Source organism: Aricia agestis, chromosome 8 (assembly GCF_905147365.1).
Source record: "Aricia agestis chromosome 8, ilAriAges1.1, whole genome shotgun sequence".
Classification (NCBI taxonomy): Eukaryota; Metazoa; Arthropoda; class Insecta; order Lepidoptera; family Lycaenidae; genus Aricia; species Aricia agestis.
This window is the reverse complement of record NC_056413.1, coordinates 9,665,510-9,686,087: the sequence shown is the minus strand read 5'-3', so window position 1 is coordinate 9,686,087 and position 20,578 is coordinate 9,665,510. Positions and strand designations below refer to the sequence as shown.

Sequence of the window (20,578 nt, the reverse complement as noted above, 5' to 3'; positions counted from 1 at the left end):
CGTATCGAATGCCTTTTTTAGGTCTAGAAAGATACATAGTGTTTTATTTTTATTATCAATGCTTTTTGTAATACGCTTTACCAGATCATGTATGGCATCTTCAGTACTAAGTCCTTGCCGAAAGCCGTATTGGGATGTAGATAAAAGATTATTTTTATTAAGATAATTTATTAGGCGTATGTTAATTAATTTTTCAAGAATTTTTGCTATTACTGTCAATACCGATATCGGTCTATAGTTATTAATATCTTGCCTATTACCGTTCTTAAAGATTGGGTGTATTATTGACCGCTTTAATATTTTTGGAAATGTTCTATTTCTGAAGCTAATAACACTCAATCATAATCATAATAATAATCATATTTATTTGCTCAAAAACATGGTTACATGGGTTGTTACAGTTATTGATACAGTGCAGCATGTTTTGCTATGACAATAGCGTGCAAAATTGAAAAAGTTTTGATTTCATCACTGTTTAGGGCCTCTACACATAAGGTCATAATTAATATATTTTTTAGTCCTACTACTCGATTCTATCTCACACATAAAACATTACATAACATAATATTACAGTTCATTATTCTTAGTTTACAATAATAATTAATTTAACACATTTTTTATAAATATATAAGTATTTAAAAGATGTCAATATGATCTTGATAATTAAAATATTATTAAGTCAATTTATTATAAAACTCTTTAACACTATAGAAATTCTGGTTAGCTATCCATTCATATAATTTAATTTTAAACATTCTTGTGCTGAGCGACTTGATATATTTCGGTATTCTATTGTATAACTGGACACACATATTAATACAGCTATTGTTAAATTTGCTTAATCTAGGGTTGTCGCTCACTACTAGTCGGTGGGGGTCCCGTCTACTGCGATCACTTATCTCCCCTGCCGTAGTAAATAATTCTTTATGTTTCCAAACAAACATGCATGTCTCAAAGAAGTAAAGAGCCGGTAGTGGCAACAAGCCCAATTCCTTAAATGCCGGCCTACATGATTTATCGGGTTTAAGTCCACAGATTGCTCTAACGCATCTTTTTTGAGCCTTAAACGCTTTATCGTATTGTGTGCTATTGCCCCACATTATTACACCGTAACGCAGCAGTGACTCTACATAAGCGCGGTAGCATAAAATGGCAGTTTTCCTATTAGTAAATTGTTTGATGTGTCTTAATGCGTATACAAATTTATTAATGCTACATGTCAATTCATTTATTTGTTGTTTCCAGTCAATATTTTCGTCAATTATAAGTCCCAAGAATTTTGTATGACTTACTGCTTTTATTTTCGGTATATTGAGTTTTATTTTATGTCTGTTGCTATGAGATTTATTAAATTGAATATAATTTGATTTATTTAGGTTAATTTTTAGATTATTCATGTCAAGCCATTTAATTAATTTGTCAATAGTATTATTAATGTCAGTTTCATGGTCTCTAATTGTATTATGTTTTTTATTAGATGTCACAATAATAGAAATGTCATCAGCGTATAGAGTAAACTTATGTTTAGTAATTGTAACTACGTCATTTAAATACAAAAGGAAAAGCAGAGGGCCCAGGACGCTTCCTTGAGGCACACCACACACATTCTTTTTATATTCCGACAAGTAATCTGTTAATATATTAAATTTATTTATTCTTGTAACCATAACACATTGTTGTCTATTACAAAGGTAAGAAGTTATCCATCGTAGAGTTGGCCCTCTTATGCCGATTTTTTCAAGTTTTTGTAAAAGTAATTCATGGGAAACTAAGTCAAATGCTTTAGATATGTCAAAAAATAGCCCTGTAGTTAGGTTGTCATTATTTATATTTGATAATATAGCTTTTATAAGTGAGAAAATTGCTAGAGTCGTAGATTTGCCCTTCTGGAAACCAAACTGATCTTTTGAGAGTATAGAATATTTACAGCAGTAGTCATAAATTCTTCTAAACATACACCTTTCGTATATCTTAGATAATATAGGTATCAGCGTAATGGGTCGATAGTTATTAATGTCAGTTTTATTCCCTTTTTTAAAAATTGGCTTTACTATAGATAATTTTAATGCGTCTGGGAAAGTTCCATTTACAAATGACAGGTTAATTAGGTAAGTCATTATTTTTGATAATTCATTTATGCATAGTTTTATTATTTTAGTATTAATTTCATCATATCCTTCTGAATTAGAGTTTTTAAGTTGCAAAATTTCTGTAATTACTTCGCTTTCCGTCATGGGTTTCAAAAACATTGTGTTACTGGTTGAGGTGGTGCTGTTTTGTAACTTTGTGTTAATAGTGTTATGAGAAACGTTTACAAAATGATTATTAAATGCAGAAGCTATCTCTCGCGGGTTCGTAATTATTTTATTGCCAGTGTCAATACTTCGTATGGAATCTCTTTTATACGAAGGATTTATCTCATTATTTACAACGGTCCATGTAGCTCTACATTTATTTTTATTTTTATTAATGTACTTTATATTAACATTTTTTCTTGAGTTTAAGATACATTTTTTTAGAATTTGCGAATATTTTATGTACTTTATTTTGTTTGCATCGTTTTTAAACTTATAGAATTTATAACGTAGCTTACGCTTGGTTTTACAACTTGTTTTTAGCCCTTTACTCAACCAATTTTGTTTCTTAGATTTATTTGTATTTATTTTTATACGTAACTTAGGGAAACACAAGTTGTAAAAAAGACGAAATAAGTCATGAAAGATATTGAAGGCTGTGTTACTATCATTTTCCGCGTAAACATCTGACCACGATAATTTATTAAGACATTCTTTAAATTTTCGAATGTTTTCTGTACTAAAATCTCTTTTGTATGTATAAAATATTTTATTTTGTTCTTTTGTGTCAATTTTAATAGGAAAACTAATACTTTGAGCTGTTTCATGATCAGAGAGGTATAGCGGGAATACAGCAGCTGTTACGTTACAAATGTTACTAATAATATGATCTATGCAAGAGGACCTACGTGTGGGAACTTTAATATGAATTTGTAAATTGTAGTTAGAGCATAAATCTTGTAGGTCAGTTGAAGTTCTGTTTTTTTGTAAAGTGTTTATATTGAAATCTCCCGCTAATACTATTTTGTGTGATTTGTATTTGAATTTTGCAGTCAAATCGTATAGTAATTCGTTTAGCTTAGTAATAAATATGGTAGGGTTAGATTGAGGAGTTCTGTACAGACAAATAACAATAATTTTTGAATCTACAAGCTCTACGCCGCAAGCTTCAAATGTATTTTCTGCGCTATAATGTCTTATGAAGGCTAGGTCTTTGAAACATGTATTTCTTTTAACAAGAATGCACGTGCCACCTCTATTTTTGTCTCTGCAGAACGAAGACGCGAGATCGTAGCCATTTATTTTGATTAGAGTTTCGGAATCTTTTTTCAGGAACGTTTCAGAAAAGCATAGGACGTCTGGTATATAATTTTTATTTTTGCGTAATTCTAGTAAGCTTATTTCTATTAATTCTTGTTTAGATTGTAGGCTTGCAATATTTTGGTGTAAGATAGAGAAGTTACAAGGAGAATTGTTAAGCTTAGGCACGAAAAAGTTCGGGTTTTTTTTTCGTAGGGGGAAAATAGTATGTTATTTTATTTTTATCAATCGTTTTGGGCCTTGCTTCTGAATCATTAACTTTATTTAAATTTTTAGTATTCATTTTTTGAAAAAGATATGGTATAGTGTGTAATTATGGGAGTTAGTGTGGATTTAGCCATTTTTATGAATTTGGTCGGTATTTTATCCCAACCTGCTGCGGATTCGGACTTAAGGTTAGTAATTATTTTACTTACTTCCAATGCGTCGGGTTCAACCATGCCTATTGTGTGTAAACATGATGGTAATAAGTTTATGTATTGATTGATTGTATTTTGATTATTTTTTATGTTTTCAGCTAATCTTTTGCCAATATTATTAAAATGATGATTGACAAAGTTCGCGGAGTCTGTTGGATTGTTTTTTAGTGTAATTAATTCTTTATTAAGTGTTTTTTTTTGTTTATTTAAGTTAGTAATATTTTTAATACAATTCCATAAAGATTTGTTATTTGACTTAGCTTTGTCGATAAGTTCTCTTTCGTAATTGGTTTTAAGTTTTTTAATTAAGTTAGTGCAATAATTTCTATATCTTCGATAGGTTATTTTAAGAATTTCGTTATTTTTGTCCTGCCTAAGTTTATATTGTAATTTATTTCTATTTCTAATACACTTTAATATACCAGGCGTAATCCATGGCTTAATTATTATTTTAGTGTTCGCTGGTTTAGATACTGTGGTGTTTAGGTTAAGAGAGTCCGAGATAATAGATGTTAAATTCGTAGCTAATTTATCAGTGTCATTAATTGTAAATAAGTCATCTGTAATTTTGGATTTGAGGGTTTGCAGTGCTGCCTTGTAATCTGTATTTATTCTAGTTTTACTGCGTATGTGTTGTTTAGTTTTTGTGTAAATAAATAGACAAATCATTTTGTGATCAGTGATAGTTGTGTTAAGAACCGCGATTAATCCGGAGTAATTATTAGGATTTAAGTTTGTAATTACGTGGTCCAAACAGCACCACACCACAGCACATTTATATATATATATATATATATATATATATATATATATATATATATATATATATATATATATATATATATATATATATATATATAAATATATATATATATATATATATATATATATATATATATATATATATATATATATATATATATATATATATATATATATATATATATATATATATATATATATATATATATTATATATATATTAATATTATAAAGGCGAAAGTTTGTTTGGATGTATGGATGTATGAATGTTTGTTACCCTTTCACGCAAAAACTACTGAATGTACAACAATACAACAATATAGCTTATACATCAGAATAAAACATAGGCTACAATTTTAACTGACTTTCAAAATGGGGGAGGTGTTATGTTTGTTTTTTTATATTCAACGATTACTCCGCCGTTTGTGAACCGATTTTCAAAATTTTTCTTTTGGCGTACAGAGTATCATCCCAATTTAGTAATATACTCACAAAAGTGGTGATCTGATGCTGGGAGCCATGACTAATCGAGGGAACTCCTTAAAATTTATATGGAAACATGTGGTGACTTCGGTTTCGTGGGAAGTAGTCTAAGCATATGCAATCAACAAGTAAGATTTTGCACCAAGGTATACCATGATTAGATTGGGAAGGTGCTCAGAGATCTCCTTTGCATTGCTTTAAGAACGTAAAGCATATGCTACTATGCAAATTTGAAATTACATTCATCATCACTACCATATTATACCTTATAAGTTACATGCATCCCATGATTATGAGCCTATTATTACTTTTAGACCCATTGGTACTTTTCATAGTCATTTAGATCAATATTCGATTTTGTCAAGCGATTTAAAAAATATTTGTTTGTTTGATTGATCATGCTAATCTCAGGAACTATTGGTCCGATTAAAAAAATATTTTAGTGTTAGATAGCTCATTTATCAAAGAAGGCTATAGGCTATTTTATCACGCTAAAACTAATAGGACCAAAGAAACAGAGGAAATGTGGTTAAAACGGAAAATTATTAGAAAGGGTTTATCTCACGAACTACTAAAGCAATTTTGTATGTTATTTGGCTCAGATATAGAGTAGACTACGTGAAGAGAGATATAAGCTATTTTGTTGCGAAAAAATGTACGTTTTCCGTAAAATTCCTAATAATTTACGCGAGCGAAGCCGCGCGGGACATCTAGTTTATAATATAAAGTAAGATAAATACGGCTCAAAAACGTAAACTATAGTGCGTCAAGAAAGTGAAGAAATTAAAAAGTGGCAACATTGCGGACATGTCGCGAACTTTGCGAGTGTGGATCAGTAAATTTGGCAGTATGCGCGATCCGCGCCGCGGTGTCGCGCGCGAGTGTGGATCGGCAGTAACGTATAACGCAAGTCTAGTGATGTTCCATGCGCCATCGTAAGACGCTTATAGGAAAATATGTTCACACTCGTGCTTACAGTAATTCATACCTTGTTAGAAGTACTCTATAGCTTGCTATAATGTTTACTCTATGGGAAATATTCTTCTTACGACTTAATGATTTTTTTATACAATTTTTTTCATTATCGTTTTACTTTGGTTTTATTCATAAAGTTAATATACAGACCTAGCGGAATAGAGCAACAATCTCGAGCTGTCAAACGAAACCGAAATTGGTTTCATCCATAAACTTATACAATATATTATAATTAAGTCTATGATGCCGAATATCATCCCGCCATTACTTGACACTGGCCATCGCCATGGTTCTATAGCCGAAATGCCATCATAAAAAAAATCTAATATGACAAGATATTTGACACTTATGATGTGAGTTGTGACATCATTGATTCATTGATACTTGACAGCTGATCTAATCATTGTACCTACATCACTATCATTGGAAACAAATTACAAAATCATACTAAATATTTTCTATTATAATTAAAAGTACATCAAGAACCGTATGCGAGTATGTAAAGATTGTTATATTATGAAAATCAAAACATTTAATGTGTTTTTATGAACCGTTTTACTTGAAAATGTTATTGAACATCTTTGGTAGCCCTTTGAAATAATCAATTTATTTTTGTGCTACTTACGAGTTACGACTGGTATTAGCCAAAACGATGTTTAAAAAACTAAAAGATAAGTTGGCTGAGGAAGTAAAGTCATCCCCTCAGAGGTTACATCAGTTTGCCCAAGCAGCTCAGGTAATAAATAATAATCCAGGCTTTCCAGCCAAATGTCTGTAATTTTAAGATAACATTAATTATACTAATGTACAAATTTAAAATCTATTGTCGATCATTTTACAATTAATTATTTTCTTCATAATATAAAAATTAATAACTTTTAAGAGATGATAATATGTCTCTTCAATGTTATTAATTTGGCTTGGCTTGGGACGATTTATTCAATAGTAGTACTATTTCTATACATATTATATACTAGTAAATTATTATTAGGTGTTCATTTATTTACATTTTATAACATTTATAAGCTTATTATAAAATAACTTGCAGGCCGCTGTGACATCTGCTTCTAGCAGTATATCGGACATTACAAACAATGATCTCTTTTCTATTGGAGACAATGGTAACTAAAATTTTTGTAATTATATATTATTTTATAATTAATGTGTTTACTGTTTAGTTATAATGAGTTAACTCCAATTACTGTTTCAGATTCTGCAAATAAGAGCCCTATATCAACACCAAACACAAAACTCAATCCAGGAACCTCTTTTGGAAAACCAGAAAGCATTAATGTTAGTTTGGAGGCACCTGACTTCAGCAATGTATGTATTGAAATATTGTCTATAATTTAACCTCTCGAATACCGGGATATCAAAATTCTATTGAGCCTCAAATGCCGCTATGGCACTTTTTTAAATTTTTCTAAAAAAAATTTTCAAGTTTTACAAAATTGCGCCAATCAGGAACTACTTTAGTGCATTCTTTTTGTAGCTAACTTCATACTCTTAAAAATAATGCATAGAACAAACGAAATTAAATCTTAAACACACTAAAATAAGTTACAAAACAGCGTGAGGTCGAGTGGATCAGGTGGCTCAATATAAAGTCGGTGGTACACGTTAAGGTGTCGGTGAGGTTCAAGAGGTTAATAAGTCCATCCATACAAAGTCAACTTGGTAATAGGACAAAAAAAAATTTGCAGAGCAAAGTATAAACTATTAAGATCTAACTAATAAAATTATGTGAAAATACTCCTACCTCCGGAAATTAGGCTAAGCCCAACCAGAGATACGTTTAAACGTAGAGTCCGACTGCTCTATCTAAATAAATTGGCAGAATCATAAGTATAATACAATATATGTTACTCAGTGTCTTATATGGATGTATATATGAACTTATGTATATGTATATTAATATGTATAATGTATATGTTACGCTCAAAGACCGAAATCGCTCAATGACCGAAAAAATTGCTCACAACGCGTTGTGGTCACAGTGAAACAGCCACGACGCGAAATTCGCGTCGTGGCTCTAATGAAAACGGCCACGACGACGCGTTCTGGCAATGACAAAAAGACCATAACGCGAAATTCGTGTCGTGGCTGATATGCTTTTCGTTTTTCTTGATTTGTTCTTGATTGATTAATCGTCCATAGGCCTGGAAGATTATATTTGAGTTACCACGCGTACTACAAAATATTTTTTCTTTTACTAAATCACTGCATAACGTGTTTATCATTATTATTTATAAAATATCCATAATTCCATACTATACGTTTAATACGTACTAATATTATTACTGTATGTCTGGCGCAACGTAGTTCAACTAGTAGTAATAATACTACAATTATATAATTTAAATATAAATTTAAATTATATTATAAATCAAAATAAAGCTAAATTTTTATAATTTATTAAGATCAGATTACCTTATATTAAAAAATAAAAACCGGCCAAGTGCGAGTCGGACTCGCGCACCGAGGGTTCCGACAGCTTAAAGGTATTATAGACCTGAGTATTTGGTATGAATTTCAATTTAATACCTCTACGCGTTTATGAGGAAATGGGTAGTAAGTTTAAAATTATTAAAAAAAATATATTATGTGATGTAACTAAAAATTTATGGTTTTCGTAATTTTTCCTTTATCTATGCTATAAGACGTTGCTTCGTACCAAATTTCAAGATTCTGAGTTCACGGGAAGCACCCTGTAGGTTTTGATTCCCTTGCAAGTGTCGAAAATTTGCGGCATAAACGGCTGTATCTTTTGATTGCGTTGGCTTAGAAGTTTGATTTTTTCACAGCTTCAAGGGACAGTAGACCTGAGTAATTGATATAAATTTCAGCTTCATACCTCCACGCGTTCCTGAGAAAAAGGGTCTTGACAGACGGACGGACGGACAGACGGACAACAAAGTGATCCTATAAGGGTTCCGTTTTTTCCTTTTGAGGTACGGAACCCTAAAAAAACAACAACAACAAACAATAACACGTTGCGCCAGACAGGCAGATAGTAATAATATTAGCACGGATATTATGGAACTATGGATATTTTATTATTTTCAAATAATAATGAAAAACACGTTATGCAGTGATTTAGCAAAAGAAAAAATATTTTGTAGTACGCATGGTAATTTAAATATAATCTTCCATACCTATGGACGATTAATCAATCAAGAACAAATCAGGAAAAACGAAAAGCATATCAGCCGCGACACGAATTTCGCGTTATGGTCTTTTTGTGATTGCCAGAACGCGTCGTGGCCGTTTTCATTAGAGCCACGACGCGAATTTCGCTATATTATACATATACACTGTGACCACAACGAAAATATTATAATATTATACATATACACTGTGACACAACGCGTTGTGAGCCATTTTTTCGCTCATTGAACGATTTCGGTCTTTGAGCGTAACATATATATATTGTATAGTATTGCTTGTATATATATATATATATATAGAATGCCTAGTATTCGTTATTATATTTATCAGTATTTATTATTTATATATATACATTATTTATTTCTTGAACATCGATTATTTTCTCCAAACAGGAAGCACCTGTGTCTTTTAGTTTTGTCTCTGCTACCAGCCAATGGTTGACTGGTAGAAAATGCCATATGGCATTAAGTCCGCCATTGTACATTGTGCAAAAAGTATAAATAAATAAATAAAATAAAATGATTTAATTTGTTTTTTTCAGGATAATCAAAGACTTAGAAGACTTTCGAACAGTTCATTTTCCAGTGACATTTCATTCCGATTGCCAAGCTATGAAAGTCCATCTATGTACCACCTGCAAGTAAGATGTCATAATTAAATTATTTTGTAGAAAACATAAGCATCATGTGCTCCAATTACCTAGCCTTGACCTAGGCATAATAACTGATAGGAGCAATGTAATTATTGTTTCAGTCTGACATGGAAGTATCAGCTAGTGAAGCAGAAGAAAAATCGCCTTTTGGTGGCAATGTAAATCTTGATCGAGTTACTAAAGAGCAATTATATGCAGCATACAGACGCACACAAGACAGATGTAAAAAATATAAAACCCAATATTCTGACTTGGCAAGACACTATAAATTGTTAGAGAGAGAAAATGCGAAAGCAAAGGTAAATCTGTTCTAATTTTGTTGCAACTTGTTTGTGAATTGAAAAAGCATATTATATTTTTTTTCGTTTTCAGAATGTCTTAGTTGAAACTCAGGATAAAGCTTTAAGAAGAATATCTGAATTGAGAGAACAATGTTCTTTGGAGCAAAGTGCTAAAGTAAGTTATAAGTATTGTAATTTTTTTTTTTTATTAAAGCTTATTTTGTAGGCGTAGGGATGTGACGACCCACCGCCCGCCTGATGTTAGTTCTGTCTCACAATAATTAGTGTGGGATAGATCTAACATCAAGCGCAGTTAGTCAACCGAAGGATGGCGGTAAAACCATCAACGATAACCCTATCCCCTGACCCCAGTGAAGAAATCCATGGCCATCAATGGGCTGCAGCATTGATGGTTTGATTCACTGGCCCCCTGTCAGATTGCCAATCCGCGTGCTCCGCGTGGCAATTATGAGCAAATGCCTCTCATGAAACGCACCAGAAAAAGATGGCCCCTAGTTCCCGGTAGCGGTACTATTCCTAGCCACGGTAGCGGCCATGGTAACGGTACTGCGAGGGGTGCTAAGAATCTCCGGGCTACGGATCGCTACCACCAACTGGACCTGACGACGTACAACGGACGAACGCTTAGACTCGAAGACCACCTAGTCGAACTGGAGGTAGAATTGGAAAAAATCCGTTGGCACGTATTAGGGTTGTGCGAGGTCCGAAGACAAGGGGAAGACACCATGACTCTGCCATCGGGTCACCTTTTCTACTTCCGAGAGGGAGATCATACATCCCGGGGCGGCGTGGGATTCCTCGTCAACAAATCTCTCGTCGACAATGTTGTTGAGATCTCGAGTGTCGGGGAGGGTAGCGTACCTTGTTTTGAGACTCACCGATAGGTATTCTCTCAAGATAGTACAAGTGTACGCACCAACCTCGACACATTCCGATGACGAAGTGGAGACCATGTACGAAGACATCTCCAAGGTCTTAAATACCACCCCTAAGACCCACTTCAATGTTGTCATGGGAGATTTTAACTCCAAAGTAGGAGTACGAGCTAGCGGCGAATCTTGCTTGGGACAGCACGGTGTTGGGATTCGAAACCGCAGGGGGCAAATGCTGGTCAACTTTCTCGAAAAAGAGGGGCTCTTCTTGATGAATTCCTTCTTCAAAAAGAAGCCCCAAAGAAAGTGGACATGGCGAAGTCCTGACTCTGTGGTAAGGAACGAGATAGACTTCCATCATTACGAATCGGAAGTATATATTTAGGGATGTCTCTGTGATCAACAGGTTCAATACCGGTAGCGATCACCGACTACTGCGAAGATCCTTGAGTGTATGCTTCAAACTCGAAAGAGCCCATATGCTGAGGTCTACTCTCCGACCCAACAATCCGTCGCTGATACCCAGAAATTTCAGTTACAACTGAGAAATAGGTTCGACGCTCTTAACATCTCGGAAACTACAATGGAAGTTGACGAGGCTTTAAATGCAATTGTGGAGAGCATACGGGTCGAAGGTGAAAGGTTTTGCAGGCCCAAGCATGCGGGCAGGAAATCCAAACTTTCGGATGAGACACTCAAACTTATGAGGGAGCGGAGGGAAAACACGGACTCGGGTTCGTCAGATGTAAAACTTCTCTCGAGGCGAATACGGAAACTTATACGTAGAGATCTTCGCCGCTCGAATACGCTGGAAATCACGGAAGCGATTGAGCGGAATAGAGAAGTTTTCGTAAGGCGCCTCGGGAGGAGTCATCTGACGAAGGTGAAGAATAGCTGTGGCCAAATCGTTTCCTCACGAGGGGGGGTTCTGTCCGAGATCGAGGATTTCTATAGCCGCTTGTATGCTTCACATGCTTCGCAACCTGATCCTCGTGATGACGACAAGCGTGCCAAACTCACCCGGCATCTTTCTGGCGAGCTTCCTGACGTCAGTATAGGCGAAATCGGATTGGCTCTGAAACAACTTAAAGGGGGAAAGGCCCCGGGGAGGGACGGAATTACGACCGAACTTCTCAGAGCGGGAGGCGAACCCGTCTTGAGAGAGCTTCGTAAAGTCTTTAATTTTGTCCTTTAACGGGGAGTTTCCCCCGAAGAGTGGCTTAAAAGCGAGGTGGTTCTCTTTTTTAAGAAGGGCGATAACACCCTTCTTAAAAATTATAGACCAATCTCGCTTTTGAGTCACATATATAAGTTGTTTTCTAGGATCATTACGAATCGCCTATCCAATAAACTTGACGAATGCCAGCCACCGGAGCAGGCTGGGTTTCGCAGAGGCTTTAGCACCATATACCACATCCACACCTTAAGGCAAGTTGTACAAAAGTCACATGAGTACAGGCAGCCATTGTGCCTTGCCTTTGTGGACTATGAGAAGGCTTTTGATTCTGTTGAGCCCTGGGCTGTTCTGGAAGCCCTGCAACGATGTCAAGTCGATTGGCGTTACGTCGAAGTTTTGAAAGGTCTTTATAGTGCCGCGTCTATGTCCGTCCGAGTACAGGGGGCCACAAGAAGGCCAATCTTTTTGCATCGAGGAGTGAGACAGGGGGATATTATTTCCCCGAAACTGTTCACAAATGCGTTAGAGGACGCCTTCAAGACCCTAAACTGGAAAGGACGTGGCATAAACGTTAATGGCAACTACCTCTCACACCTTCGTTTCGCTGACGATATCGTCATATTGGCAGAATCGTTGGAAGGACTTGCAGGAAATGTTGAACGACCTAAATGAATCTTCCCGGCGGATCGGTCTCAGGATGAACTTGGACAAGACGAAAGTCATGTTCAACGAACATGTTCTCCCGAGTACGGTTGCAGTTAACGGTGTCTTTCTCGAAGTCGTAACGGAATGTGTCTATTTGGGGCACATACTGCAGGTAGGTAGATATAACTTCGAGAGAGAAACCGATAGGAGGATACAGTTGGGTTGGGCAGCATTCAGGAAGTTAAGCCACATTCTCACGTCACATATTCCGCAGAGCTTGAAGACGAACGTCTTCGACCAATGCGTGCTTCCCGTTATGACCTACGGGGCGGAAACCTGGCCTTTTACAGCAGGGCTAGATCGTTAGTTTTCCGTCGCTCAGCGTGCTATGGAGCGCGCTATGCTCGGAGTTTCTTTGGCGGATAAGCTTCGAAATGAAAACAATTCGTCAAAGAACTAAAGTCACCGACATAGTGCAGAGAATCAGTACGCTGAAGTGGAACTGGGCTGGTCACGTAGCTCGAAGAACAGACGATCGCTGGATTAAACTTACTCTGGAATGGAGACCAACATAGCTAGCACAAGCACGCAGACAAACGAAAGAAACTAAATTTTGACAGTTTTACCGGAAAAACATTGGAGAAAAAGTTTCTTTCGTATCTCGATATCTTCCGCTTTTGAAAATCTATAAGTCAAGCATGACGAACCGCTTTTGACATTTAGTTTCTTGATTTTTTTTATTTTTTATTATGGCACTTGGCTATAAAACCATGGCTAGTGTCGAGTAAATGGCGGCAAATTAAAAAAATCGATGTATAGCAACCCTGTCTATAGCCTGAATAATAGTTTTGATCTACAAACTACGAATAATAAAGTTACTTAGTTTTTATTTTTCGTATTTCGTAGATCAAAACTATAATTCCGGCTATAGACAAGGTTGCTGCACGTCGATTTTTTGAATTTGCCGCCATTTATTCGACACTGGCCATGGTTTTATAGCCGAAGTGCCATAATAAAAAAAAAGAATCAAGAAACGTAAATGTCAAAAAAATAATTGACGGCTGCTATGGAAAGAGTTTCTTGTCTTTGTCCACTGAAACTCAAGTCGACGGGTGGCGCCATGCTCAGGAAAAAGATATGTAGACTTGCATAGCTAGCACAAGCACGTAGACAAACGAAAGAAACTAAATTTTGACAGTTTTACCGGAAAAACACTGGAGAAAAAGTTTCTTTCGTATCTCGATATCTTCCGCTTTTGAAAATCTATAAGTCAAGCATGACGAACCGCTTATGACATTTAGTTTCTTGATTCTTTTTTTATTTTTATTATGGCACTCAGGCGCGGTCGCAGCCTGAAATTTTGGGGGGGTTTTTTATCTGCGCCCTCGGACGTTTCTGGGTTCACAGCAGCTGTCTAAGGTCGGACGAAGTGGTGGCTAGGGGATAGCTAGATATTTCCTTTTATTATTTTGAGATTTTTCAATTTTACCTTAGATTTTGGGGGTGGTCATGTCCCCTGTGACCCCCCTCTTCGGACCGCGCCTGATGGCACTTGGCTATAAAACCATGGCTAGTGTTGAGTAAATGGCAGCAAATTAAAAAAAATCTATGTATAGCAACCCTGTCTATAGCCGGAATTATAGTTTTTATCTACAAACTACGAATAATAAAGTTACTTAGTTTTTATTTTTCGTATTTCGTAGATCAAAACTATAATTCCGGCTATAGACAGGGTTGCTGCACGTCGATTTTTTGAATTTGCCGCCATTTACTCGACACTGGCCATGGTTTTATAGCCGAGGTAACATAATTAAAAAAAAAAGTACCAAGACACTAAATGTCAAAAAAAAATTGCCGTTGCGTTGATGGTTGCTATGGAAAGAGTTTCTTGTCTTTGTCCACTGAAACTCAAGTCGATGGGTGGTGCCATGCTCGGGAATAAGATATGTAGACATGGGAAAGAAACTGCCATTACTTTCTTCCGAAGAAACGACTGGGAAACCCCGTGCTAGCTACGTTGGGAAAGAAACTGCCATTACTTTCTTCCGAAGAATCGACTGGGCAACGGCGTGCTAGCTATGCAAGGCTGGGAAATCGGGGTGTAGGTCGACCTCCAACTAGGTGGGACGACGATCTCCGGTTAGTTGCAGGCCCATGTTGGATGCGAGTAGCAGGAGATCGGTCATCTTGGCGTTCATTGAGAGGCCTATGTCCAGCAGTGGACGACTATAGGCTGATATGGTGATGATGATGATGATTATTTTGTTTTAAAATATGACAACATTACTAAACTCTTTCTTAAATGTATACAATACCTGCTTTAATGCTTGCAATTTAAATTAACCATGCAGTAAAGGAAAATTTTAGCTGATGGCTCATGGCTTATAATTATAATTTATATAAATTAAATCAGTATATATTTATCGATTTCAGGCGCACCTTGAACAAGTACTACGCACTGAAATTGAGGAAAAAAACATGAAAATAGAGTCACTTAACGCAAATTTAAATATTTTGAAATCAAACAGCGTTTATCAAAATGCAGAAAATAAAGCAGAATTGTCATGTGAACAGCAATTAAATAGTGAAACAGAAGGTCCCTTAATAAACTTTGATAAAGAAAATTCTGATTCATTGCCAAATGATGTAACAGTTTTAAATAGCAAAATTGAAAAAATGGAGCAATTGCTTAATAAGTACAAAGAATCATTAAAAATAGCAAAAGAAAAAAATTCACAATTAACAATAGAAATGAACAAAATCACAACAGATCTTGAAAACAAGTCTAAAGAAAATGAGACTCTACAAGCGGAAATAAATTTGTTAAGTGAAGCCAAGAAAAACATTGAGGAATTAAATGAAACCATAGAACAACTTCGCAATAAAAATAATACTCTAGAGTTTCAAAAAAATAAAGAATTATCAATTGTCGAAATTAATCTTAAAAATGCACAGGAAGAAATATTAAAGTATAAAAGTAAAATTGACGTATTGAGCAAAAGAGAAGAGGAATATGCCATATCTTTGGCGGAAAATAAGTTAAGCATCCATAAGGAACTTGAAAGTAAAGAAACAGAAATAAAAGCTCTTAAAATAAGTTTATCAAGTACTCAAAGTGAAATTAAAAATTTAGAAAAGAAAGTGAACGAATGCAAGATAGTTATTGAAGAAAAAGAAAAAGAACACTCGCAATTGAAAACAAGCCTGAATGAACTCGAATTGTGTAAGGCCAATATTTCAGAATATGAAACCCAACTGGAAGCACTTTCTGAAAAAAACAAATTACTCGAAAACTCCAATTCTAAGCTAGAAGAGGAATACAAATGTTTACATTTGCAATTAAAACAAGAAACTGCTGAGAAGTTGGCTATGATTGACAGAAACACTTACCTTGAAAATAGAAATGAACAGTTATTGGAAGATAACAGTAAAAAGAATAATAAAGTAAAAGATTTAGAAAACGAGTTAAACATTATAAAAGACAGCAAAAGTAACTCGTGTGAGTCTACTGAAAATTCTGAAGAAATTACAAAATTGAATGAAGAATTACTGTTGTGGAAAAATAAGTGCACTAATTTAGAATCTGAGTTCCAAGATGAAAAAGTAGAGTTAGGAAAATTGCAGGCCGAAATAGAAAAACTATTGCAAAATTATGAACATGTACAAAAAGAAAACCTGGTCATGAGCGAGAGTCTGGAACAAGTAAAGAGACAAAATTGCTTCTTAAAAAATCAAATAACAGACACAGAAAGTCTTAAATGCAACCTTAACGAACTTAAACCAAAATTCAAAGATTTGCGTTATGTCCTTAAAAGTACGGCTGGAGAAGTAAAAGCTTTAAAATCATTGTCTACTAAAGAAATAGATACATTTAACAAACAATTGAATACATTGATGCAAAATTTTAACCAAAAATCTAGTGCGCTTGAAGTTGAAGAAATGAAATCAAAACTAGCATCTTTGGAAAAAGAACTTCAAGATAAATCGCAACAATATTTGCAAATAACCGAAGAACTGGACAATGCTAAAAAAATGCATGAAAATTTATTAGTTGCAATGAAGGAACAAAATATTATCCACCGAAAACATTGCGAAGAAATTAGTGCATTAAAAGCAGAAAAATGTGAAATTGAAACTGAATTACAGGAATTTAAAAAACAGTCAGAAATATTGGAAAAAAGTGTATGCATAGCGAGTACAGAAAAACAAACTGTTTTAGAGCAGATAAATAAATTACAGGAAAAATATTCTACGTTATTAAATCACTTTAAAATTTTAGAAGATGAAAAGAAGCAATTAAAGAAAGATGTGCTACAGTTTGAAGAGCTAAAATCAAAACAAGCATTTTTGGAAAAAGAACTTCAAAATAAATCTGAGCAATATTTACAAACTGTAGGAGAATTAGAAAATGCTAAAAAAGTGCATAAAAAGGTGTTAGTTGCAATGAAGGAACATAGTAGTAACGACAAAAAACATGACGATACGATTAAGGCTATGACAGCAGAAAAATGCAAGATTGAATCTGAATTAATAGAATCCAAAAAACAATTAGAAATACTGGAGAACAATGTAAGCAAATCTAATACAGAGAAACAAGTTGTTTTAGAGGAGATGGATAAAATTAAAGATAAATATTCCAAGCTGTCCAATAATGTTAATGTTTTAGAGGATGAAAAGAGGAAATTGACAGAAGTGCATGAGAAAAATATTGTTTTACTTAAAGAAAGTCAAGATCGTCTAGTAGCTTTAAACAAAGATTACGAAGAATTGATGAAAATAAAGCAAGAGAATGATAAACAAGCTGTCTATGTAGAAAGCTTAGAAAAAGAAATTAAAAAATTAACAAAAGAAAATTTATCACTCAAAGAGTCTTCTGAAAAAATTTCGAAAAATCTGGATGAGATAGAAACCGAGATGAAGGAACTAAAAATATCACACATAAATATAGTCAAGGAAAAAGACCATCTTAACAACATAATTGAAAAATTAGAAGAAAATAATAATAAGTCCTATGAACATAAGGAAAGTCAGTCGGATTTAGAGTCTGAGTTGAACAAAAATATTAAAAACGTTGAGTCTCTTAAACAGGAAATAAAATTGTTACTGCAAATGAATAAAGAGTTGACTGAAAAATTGACAGTTAGGGATACCGAAAACACAATTAATGAAAACAATGATTTATTAACGGAGTGCGAGTTTCTTAGAAAGGAAAACAAACGATTACTCTCTGATATTGAAGGACTACAAACATACATGTCAAAAGTTTCTAAAGAAAATGATGAACTGAACAATAAAATTAGGGAGCTTATATCGAGTGGCGAAAGTACCACAGAGCAGATAGGTGTTTTAAAAGATGATACGCATTCGAATAAAGAGAAAATAGAAGAATTATTAAGAGAAAACAGTCTATTGATAGAAGAAAATTTAGAACTTAAAGACCAAATACAATCACAGACATTGAAGGAACATGATGTTTTGGATGATAATATTGAAAAAAATAGACTCAAAAACAAAGACGAGTATGAACAATTGGTAAAAAGTAAAGCAGAGCTAGAAAACAGGTTAAGAGATTTAGAAGAAATGAACTACAGAGTAAACAGTGACATGCTCACAATGCAAGACAATAATAAAAAGTTAAAGCTTTCAAACGAAAAGTTGGAGAGGAAGCTAGACGAAGCGCTCGTCAGCTTACGTCATTTACACTCTCTACAGGAGAACACAGAGCTAGAGTATTTGAAAAATATACTCTATGAGTACCTTACTGGTTCTGGAACACATTCCTACACTTTGGCAAAGGTATTGGCGGCAGTTGTTAAATTTGACGACAAGCAAACGGACACAGTGCTTCAAAAGGAGAAAGAGAGACAAGGAGTTGTAAGTATTAATTATTGAATATTATTTATTTCATTTTAATTTGTCATTGCCTTGTAAGTTTTTTGTTATAACTTGTATCTAATTTTTTTTTTTCAGTTGCGCCAGTTAGGTATTATTTGATCGTTGACACCAAGCAATTCGGAATAGGGGAAATATTAGTAAGAAGATAATATTTTGTATTTTATTACATTATATTGTGTGTAAATAATTATTTGAATGTATAAAGTTTTATTTAATTCAATTATTACATATACATATTTAGTTCTTACACATTACTAGAGTCCACTCTCAAACTGTAATATAGATCTAGTTTTAATTATACTTCGCACATGAGCTTCGGGGAACCGGAAATTTGATTCCTGAAACTCGCGCGGATTATAGTGTTTTTTTTTTCTTTTTTGAATTTTTTATACAACACGTCTTTGCAAAAAAAATATTCTTGAGAAGACAAAGCGTTATGCGACTGTAAAGTATGAGCTGATTGAGCAAGTCTTATTTATCCGTCATGTTTTAAGTAGAAAAAGAAAATTAAAGAGAATGTAATGTGGTTGGGAAATAGATTTTAGACTCAACAGTTTCCCAAGATTGAGTTTTATAGCTTTTGCGTATATACATTATACTATACTGTACACAATATGCTACGCTTAGTACGCTAAACGGCAATTTTGTGTAGGAATTTTAAGTACCCGTCTTTTCCGCTAGAGGTGCTGTTGTCAAAGACTTCTATTTACTTAATAAATAGAAGTATTTTGCTGTTGTGTATTTAATTCAGGCAATCAGGCACAATGTGTTTCCACAGAATATTAGTTGAATTCTATGTATGAACGAAATTGACTAGCAATCATTATATTATTAATTTAATTATTGCTAGTCAATTTCATTCGTACGAAAAACGTAATGCTCTAAGGCCTAAGCAATTGCTTAATTTGATCACTGGCCGCGAGCTGAGCCACGAGACGATCTCGTATGAATATACGAGATTTATACTCACAAGTCACAATACATACATACAGTACATTTCGGTGAGATGTGACATTTTAATCTTTTTTCCCACAGATGCCTACATTTATGCCGCGGCCGCACATGCGTCTATCGTACGAAGCTTCGTGCTATGGGGGGTATTACATTATCATTTATATATGATCATATATAGGATCCAATACCTATATATGATCATTTGATCATATGTGCGTATTACATAATCATATTTAATTGATCCTATTTTACGTCATATGTGGTTTCAATAGCCAATGGAGTGCGCTAACGCTGACAGGTATTGACGTCAGGGTTACTAGATCTCAGAGAATTCGATTTGTCAAAAGACATCGTCATTTTTAATATGGCTTGTTTTTTGTTATTTCAGCAAGATTATCCAAGTATATAATTAGAAAAATAATTACATTACATTATTTGAAACATATTAAAGAACAAGAAATTTAAAACTCTTTTTTATATTAAATAACTGGCAACACCTATTTCTATGACCGTATTGGATCCAATCTCTCAGCAAATGTCAAAAATCTATGATCAAGGAAGAAGTGAATCATATGTCTATGTTGCAGCCGACTGGTTTAAATGGCCGTTCAATCAAGCAGCTAGCCCTTTGACTGAACAACGCCATTCAATCACACGCCTAGCTTTTCTATTGAATATTTTAGTCGCTCAAAACGTTCAACACTACAGCTGATTCAAAAGCCGCCGTCTAATTGAAGTAGTTCAGCGCGCAAAGCTGCGGCGCTAGGTGCGTTTTATTTACAATATGGCGTCAACTAGCAGGTGTTTGTGGTTGTTTTTCGGAAAGAAAGTAGTTAATAAAAGTTACAAGTGTTATTAAAAAGACAAAAATTGTCGAGGC

General features: G+C 34.3%; 1 protein-coding gene across 1 annotated transcript; it reads left to right on the top strand.

The window, feature by feature from the left end:
* The first annotated feature begins 6,455 nt into the window (after window positions 1–6,455).
* On the top strand, window positions 6,456–19,834 carry LOC121729446 (putative leucine-rich repeat-containing protein DDB_G0290503). Its single transcript, XM_042117965.1, has 8 exons — window positions 6,456–6,769; window positions 7,082–7,154; window positions 7,244–7,356; window positions 9,743–9,841; window positions 9,955–10,152; window positions 10,226–10,309; window positions 15,283–18,723; window positions 18,820–19,834. Exons 1-8 carry the CDS (start codon window positions 6,686–6,688, stop codon window positions 18,841–18,843), a joined length of 4,116 nt encoding a protein of 1,371 aa, XP_041973899.1. The 5' UTR covers window positions 6,456–6,685; the 3' UTR covers window positions 18,844–19,834.
* The last annotated feature ends 744 nt before the right edge of the window (window positions 19,835–20,578 follow it).

Excerpts from the sequence above, each read along its gene's own strand:
- LOC121729446 (XM_042117965.1), top strand. The coding sequence starts at position 6,686 with ATGTTTAAAAAACTAAAAGATAAGTTGGCTGAGGAAGTAAAGTCATCC. Across the intron at positions 6,770-7,081 it reads AGTTTGCCCAAGCAGCTCAG|GCCGCTGTGACATCTGCTTC; the intron begins GTAATAAATAAT and ends AATAACTTGCAG. Across the intron at positions 10,310-15,282 it reads CTTTGGAGCAAAGTGCTAAA|GCGCACCTTGAACAAGTACT; the intron begins GTAAGTTATAAG and ends TATCGATTTCAG.